Consider the following 7551-nt stretch of genomic DNA (forward strand, 5'->3'; position numbering starts at 1 on the left):
GCTCCAAGTTCCAACAGTCATCTAGCCCTGTTGTCTGGCTATACACACTCCTTGCAGCTATTGTACAGTTGGCTGCTTGACCCGCTGCATTTTGTCAAGAGGTGCGCACTGTTATGGTTTTTAATTTCTTTATTCTATTTTGATCTTTTCCCCTTCGTATCATTTTTTCCTCTCCTCGTTGGTTTCTCGAATTTTGGGATGGAGATCACCATATGTGCACGTAAATAGCCACGCGGCTGCGATGATTTGGTGGTGGATCGCAGTACCAAGGGCATTTGCACGCATCCAATCCAGCGATTCCAGTTCCCAGGAAAAAATTTGGATACTCATGGCGTCCTGACTCCTCGTTCACCTCCCCTCTTTGTCTGCTGATCCACACGCCCTCACACGTCCTCCGTCACATTTGAAACAAGCCACGCCAAGTGGCTGCCGCTAAATCAAGAACCAGTCAATCATCAATCAAATCTTCGAGTTCCTCGACTGCTGGGCCTTGCCTAGATTTGGTTAGATCGATTAGATAATACTTTTATTCTGGCCCGTGCTTCCACGCTTTTAAAGATCACGTGCTCTCCACACCCGTTGCCTCGCGCTCTGCCCTTGGTCCCTCAGTCTCGAACCTGGATTCTTACTGCGTTTTTCGATTTTTTTTTTTAATTCATTCAGTAAACTGACCTGTAGCAGGCTCTCTGCCGGGTTGTTCGATAATACACTTTCTAGCATGACCTGGTGATGTCTTCACGATACCCCCCATTATCTGGGTTTAATTCCCGCGACAGATCTCCACAGCGCTTCGGTGACCGTCGACCTCCTGCCGGCCCTCGAGGCTCTGATGATGCGAATCTGCCCCCGCTGGGCCGAGAGCCGCCTCGAGGTCCAAAGGCGTTAATCGATCCACCGAGGGGAGCTCCCTTTGGTGGTCGAGGTCGAGGATATCCGGGCCGTGGCGATTTTCGGGATCGGGATCGGGATCTTCGAGATAGGGACAGAGACCGCGATCGCGATTTTCGAGATGCTCGAGATGGACCTCCCCCATTCCGCCGTGATCTTGACCGCGATTGGGGTCGCCGCGACCGGGACTTTGACCCCAGGGATTCACGGATCGGCTTCGGTCGCGGTCGCTCCCGTTCCCCGCCGCCTCCTCGCGACTTTCGCGACATGAGGGAGCCTATTGGCAGAGACCCAGATCTGGTGCGGATGCGACGCGGCTCCAGAGACAGCCTCATTTCAGTATCATCGACTACAGCCGACATCCCATCCTCAGGACCCGGTCATCACCCCCGCGGCGGACCTATGCGTGGTCGTGGGCGGGGAGATTGGGATATCGGACGTGGGCGCGGCCGCATTCCTTATCTGGACGACCGTGATTCCTTTCGACGTCGAAGTCGTTCACGCGATGGCCGGTGGGACCGGGATCGAGAAAGGGATCGTATTATGGACCGAGATAGGGACCGCGACCGCGAGCGTGATCGAGACCGCGAACGAGATCGAGATCGCGATCGGGATCGTGAGAGAGAACGTATAATGGACCGCGACCGAGAGATTGATCGCCGTGATCGCGAAAGAGACCGGGATTTGGATCGTCGTGAAAGATTTGAACGTCGCGATGAACTTGATCGACGTATGGAACGCGACGATCGAGACAGACCGGCCGATGTTTGGAAGAGAGATCAGCCTCCGAATCGAAATGAAAACCGTATTCCTAGTATTTCGGCAGCACCTCCTGTCCCACCGGCTCTACACACTGGCCCTGCAACATCCGATCGAGTTCCCGACCACCCTAACGTTGAACAGACTCGCAAACCGTCCATAGCCGAGCCTAGGCGTGACCTCGAACGATCTGAACGGCCTGATACTACTGTGCCTCGCCCAGAGCCCCCCAAAGAATTTCATACTCCTATCAAGCGGTCACCGCCCCCTGCGGCTCCGCAGGTCCCGGCTTTTGGCTCTGTTACCGCACCTATCCCCGACCTGTCTGCAGAGAAGAGGCTGTCCGATGCAGGTGGCGCGCCCCCATTAGCCCCAAAGGTAGAGAAAGAGCACCATGAACCTTTATCACGCGGGCCTATACAGCCTCCTACGGGTCCTAAGGCTTCCCGAACTTCTCCCCAACAACCGCTGGAGCAACGGATTCGACGTGATGAGACTCTGAATACTTCGAGTAAACATGAACCAGTGGCACGCACGTCCAAACCCCATTCTGTGGCACGTGTTAGTGCACAGAGACAACCAGACCTTTCCCCACCCACTGCCCCTGCGGCTATGACAGGCAAAGAGCCTCCAGCACCGCAAGTTGAGACGCCTTTGGCCAACAAGTCCGGGCCTATCGTCAGCTCCCCAGAGCTTTCGGCAAGAGGCCCGCCTTCAGCCAATCGCGGATCATCACCTGGTCCACACACATCGCCTCTTATGCATTCGTCAAGCATCCCTACGGGCCCGCGTGCTCTTCAACAGCGACCATCGGTATCCCGTGGGCCACCTAAAAGCAACAAACAATGGGTTCGCCCTGGCTACAGGGGCCCTCTTCCTGCGCCTAATGCCATTGTTACTCCAAAGCGTGATTCCATAGATGGAAAGGAGCGGGCGTTATCTATCAGCGAGGAACCTAAGCGAGAACAGCGCATGTCGATCGATGACAGCACGTCGGGTCCCGAAGCTGGGGAGATCATCCCTGGAAAGGAGAAACAAGAATCCAAGAGGGAGGCGTCTCCTGTATCGCCCGAACGCTCCAGGCCTTTAAATCCCCGTGCCCCTAGTCCCAGCTTACCTCCTACGGAAGATGTCGGACCTAAAGAGAAAATCACTGGAGATAAAACCGATGTTCTCATCCCAGACTTTAGTCGGACCAGCGACGAAGATGAAGATGAGAATGTTGTTTTTACGCAAGAGTATCTAGAGGAGCGAAAGCGGACTTTCGAGAAGGACATGCGAGCCTTGCGTGCGGAATTACCCCCTCCGCCACTAGAAGATCCGAATATTGTTGCACTGCTTATGCGCATTCAATTGTTGGGAGCGATTGCCAACGATGTGACTCCGGAGAGGGCTCCGAATCCACCACTGCCGGCTAATAAAATGGAAGCCGAAGATCGAGAGGAAGTAGTTATTCCTCCCGAGGTCAAACTGGATAAGGACGCCGAAGACCAGGAATCATCAGCCAAGATGGTCCTAGATTCACTCCCTCCTGCTGATGCTGTCACCATCGAAAGCCTGCCATTCCTGAATTCCGGTCCCCCCACTCCTCTTTCCGACCTTGACATTTACCAAGAAAACGCCGCAGCTCACCAGTCAATCAAGGAAGTCTTTCGTGGAGAGATGATGAAGCGCCGGAAAGAGATTGCCAGGAAGAACCTTGCTCTACAACATGATTACGTAGACTTGTACAAGGAATGGCGACTGCGCGTGCATGAACTGGATCGTTCGAAAGAGAAAAATTCGCTGACGCCAGGCCCCGTGTCCCCTCCAGGCACTGCAATAGCAACACCTACCACCGCTGAAGGAAGGAGATACAAGGGAAACAGTGAGCTAGATTTTCAGAATGCTCTCCGAGCTTCAGAAATTTCCGCCCAGGAGGAACTTGAACGGCGACGTGGGAATAAGGCTACTGCGCAACCAGATCTTTCTCGTGAGGCTGTGATTCCAGATATGCTCGAGCTGGACGAAGCAAAGGCACGTGTTTATAAGGACACCAACAACATAATCGATCCTGATAAGGCTATGGATGTCTTTGGATTTATCCCACCGCCTAACGACTTCTCCCCCGAAGAGCATGAGATCTTTACTGATGCGTTCATGGCTCATCCGAAGAAATGGGGTAAGATTGCCGAGTCTCTGCCTGGACGAGATTTCAGGCAATGTATCATCCATTATTATCTTACCAAAGAAGAGATCAAGTATAAGGCCAAGCTTAACAAGCGCTGGAGTCGACGTGGTCGTGCCAGAAGGTCTGCCCGACCAAAGTCTAATGCTCTCATGGCTGATTTGGGGGTTGTCAAGCCGGATTATGAAGGCGAGGAGGAGCCTGCTCCCGTCACAGATACTGGCCGACCACGGCGTGCTGCAGCGCCCACCTTTGGTGACTCTTCTGCTGATACGGAGCATACTAGCAATGGTCGTCGGGGAGCCAAGGATGGTGATCAACCAGAGAAACCCGCTAGCCGACGAGGCCGTACCGGTGCAGGTTCTCGTGGAGGTCGACGGGGCAAAGTAGCTCAGCAACAGCAGCAGCAGCAGCAACAACAACAACTACAACCGCAGCAGTCACAGCCCCAGCCCCAGCCCCAGCCCCAGCCACAGCAATTGGCACAACCGATCCAACAAGAGCAGCCGATCCAGACTGTGACAATGGCGCCGATCGCACCTTCTGTTGGGGCTATCCCAAAACTGGAGGTGCCGGAACCATCCATGGATGGTGCGAACGAAGCGGCAATGGTGCCGGCCAGAGAGCCGACTGAAAAACCGGTGGCAGAGTTGCCCCCACGAGCGAGGTCCGGACGTGGTCGCCAGAAAGAAGGAGTGTTGGTGTTTGAGTCGGCGGAACAAGAGACTCCGACGACTACCAGACAGTCAGAGGTAGGGTATGGGTCACTGCAACCTACTAGCTACTGGTCTGTACCAGAGCAGCGCGACTTCCCTCAACTACTGGCACACTTTGGTCGCGATTTCGAAGGCATCTCGAACTTCATGAAGACGAAGACAACTGTGATGGTATGCCCTTTTTCTTTTTAATGTCAGTCCTATTCAAGTGGCTAATACTATAAAGGTCAAAAATTACTTCCAGCGCCGTATAGACTCGGGCCAGAAAGACTTTGAAGACATCGTTGCAGATGCGGAGCACAAAAAAGCTAGGGGAGAACGTACGGGTCCTTTACCTGCTGCCCCCAACATTGCCTCGAGACGGCGCTACGAAGCAACACCTTCATCCATCATCATGCCTCGTCCCCTTGCTCCACATACAGAAGCTGCAGCGCCCGAGCCAGATGAGACCCGAGTTGTGTCGAAGAGCAAGCATACGGCGCCATCTCCGCAGACAGTACCCCTCCATGCTCGGCCTCCGCAGGAAAAGGAGCGTAATGGTTCAAGGTATCCACCGCTCGCACAAGCCAGTACCCCTATGACTTCCGGGCCTGTCTTTAGCGATGACTTTTCCAGGGCTCGCGCCCATCAAGCGAGCTTGCCACCACGCGCTCCAGGCCCACGCCTTGGTTATTTCCCGGACGAAAGACGTGAGATTCCAACTACTGTGCCGCCTCATACGACCACTCGACCTCAGGAAACATCGATTTCGGCTCGCCAAACGCCCATGCCCGCACCTGAGATGGCACGTATAGAGCCTCTCCATTCTCAAGGATACCGGACATCGGGTGTTGATGTACATGGGTCACCACTTCTCCCAACACAGGGCACATTGCCACCGACGCAGCAGTCCTACATACAGCATCAGCCCCAGCCTTCGCTTATGCCCACAGGGTCCCATTCCCGCCAACCCAGTCTCACAAAGCCTCCCAGCTCACCAGCACAAACACTGCAGAAGCAGGAGCAAGATATTTCTCCTATCCGACACGACCATATCAGCCAAAGGCCATATTATCCGCTACCTGGCCAGCATGTGGGCTTGTCACAACCACCGCCAGTTTTATCACCACCCAAGGAGGCCCTGCAGCCTGCGCCAACTCCGCCTGAACCCGAGGCTCCTCGGCAAGTGCCAGCTAAGCGGTCAAATATCTTAAGCATCCTGAATGATGAGCCTGAAGAGCCTCAACCACGTAAACGGTTCGCAAGTGACCAGGCCTCGAATCCTGCAGGAACTGCGGCTTCTCCGTCGCGGCCAGTCTACACTGGGTCGCATTCGTATTCCCAAGCAGCGCCCCGTCAAGAGGAGACACATTCCGCAATGGCGACACAGAAAACTCCTGTTTATATTCAGCAGGCCCAGTACCTACCGCCATCCCGAGGTTACGTTGATTATCAGTCTTATACACCCGTCCCAGGAAGCTCAGGCGCTTCCGCTAATAACGATTGGATGGCACGTTTTGATCCTCGAGGCCAACAGCAGCAACAACAGCCGCCTCCACCTCACCAGCAGAGCAGTCGCTCAAGTGGAACACTGGCACCGCAACCTCCATACTCACCTTACGCTTCGAGTCAATCATTGTCAGGATCAGGACCCTCTTTGCCAAACCTCAGTGCCCCATCACCCGTTCCGACCCCCTCACCGGCTCCTTCTCAGCGCGCTTCCTATCAAACGACTGTCTATGCACCGTCGCCCGCGGCACATGCACAGGCTGCAGCTGTTGGCTCGCGTGACCTAGGTGCACAGAACCAAGTGTTCCGCCCCCCAATTGGGTCTCCCACGCCCCGTACCAATACAATCGCCTATGGTTCCCGCCAAGGCCCTCCCACTCCTATTCAAGCTCCTGCCAATCTGCTTGGGATGTCGCGCCCTCCAGCAAGCGCGGCATACGCTACACCAGCATCAGCAACACCGGCGCCGACGCATATGTCCGCCCAGCAACATCATAGCGGTCATCAGACCTACCAGCAACATGTGCAAACAATGGTTAGTGGAGCACACCAACAGCCACCACATAGATCTGCGCTCGGTCTCGCTGGTGCACATTACGGTCATAACACACCACCTCCGCAAGCTCAAGTGTCTCGGGCAGCAGGTCTACCTGGGCCACCGCATCAAGCAATGTCTATGGGTCGTTCTTATACACCCCCGGCGATTCTCCAATCAAACTCAGCAGGCGGATTGAGCTATGCTCCTGGTGGGCCTCCTCAGGCGATTGGTGCCGTCCATCCCCTCCAAGCACGAGGTCCTGTATCTGGGACCTTGAGCGAGGCTGTCCCAGGCCCTCACGGGGCGCCAGGACACCATCGGGTTTACAGTCAAGGGTCAAATGCTGGGCCACACCCGGGGCAACTTACGCCACAGCATCCTCCTCGATAGAGTCGCAGTGTACTCTAATCTCCCTTTGCATTTTTTTTTTTTTTTTTTTTTTTTTTTTTTTTTTTTTTTTTTTTTTTGCATTTTTCACATATGTATTTAACATGTGGGCAGCGGCAGGCAGGGTTGTCGATGTACTCTACTCCTATTTAAACCTTCTCCTTCTTTGACTTCTCTCACACTCGTTAATATTGGTTCTTGCCGCGCGGGAGGAAAGCCTGTCTATGATTCATGTATGTATAGTAGACGATTCAATTGATGAAATATATTGAACTCACAATCGTTCTCCAGCACGTAACTACAAACCCAATGTAACGCAATCTAAGAAACCCCTCAATTGCCCCTCCACATACGACCCAAGGCCAGCGTTGACTACCTGATAAGCATGTAGAGACCATAGAAAAAGTGGGGACACGCCAACCTGAAACAATCTGAAACAGCCCGAGATGTCCATTGGACCAGACTAATAAATAGCAAACGACAGCACTGACGCAACCAATGAGGTGTTCATTTACTCTATATTATTCTAACACAACACAATATTGTTCTGACACACATTATCATTGAAAAAGAAAAGAAGGAAGACAAAATATAAATGTAACCCCCCA

General features: G+C 53.8%; 1 protein-coding gene across 1 annotated transcript; it reads left to right on the top strand.

Moving 5' to 3' along the window:
- Window positions 1-729: 729 nt before the first annotated feature.
- On the top strand, window positions 730-6946 carry AO090003001351 (MYB DNA-binding domain protein; the record flags this gene model as incomplete). Its single annotated transcript, XM_023235282.1, has 2 exons — window positions 730-4701; window positions 4757-6946. 2 exons carry the CDS (start codon window positions 730-732, stop codon window positions 6944-6946), a joined length of 6162 nt encoding a protein of 2053 aa, XP_023090315.1.
- Window positions 6947-7551: the final 605 nt, after the last annotated feature.

The sequence above is a fragment of the Aspergillus oryzae genome, chromosome 2 (genome assembly GCF_000184455.2).
Source record: "Aspergillus oryzae RIB40 DNA, chromosome 2".
Lineage (NCBI taxonomy): Eukaryota > Fungi > Ascomycota > Eurotiomycetes > Eurotiales > Aspergillaceae > Aspergillus > Aspergillus oryzae.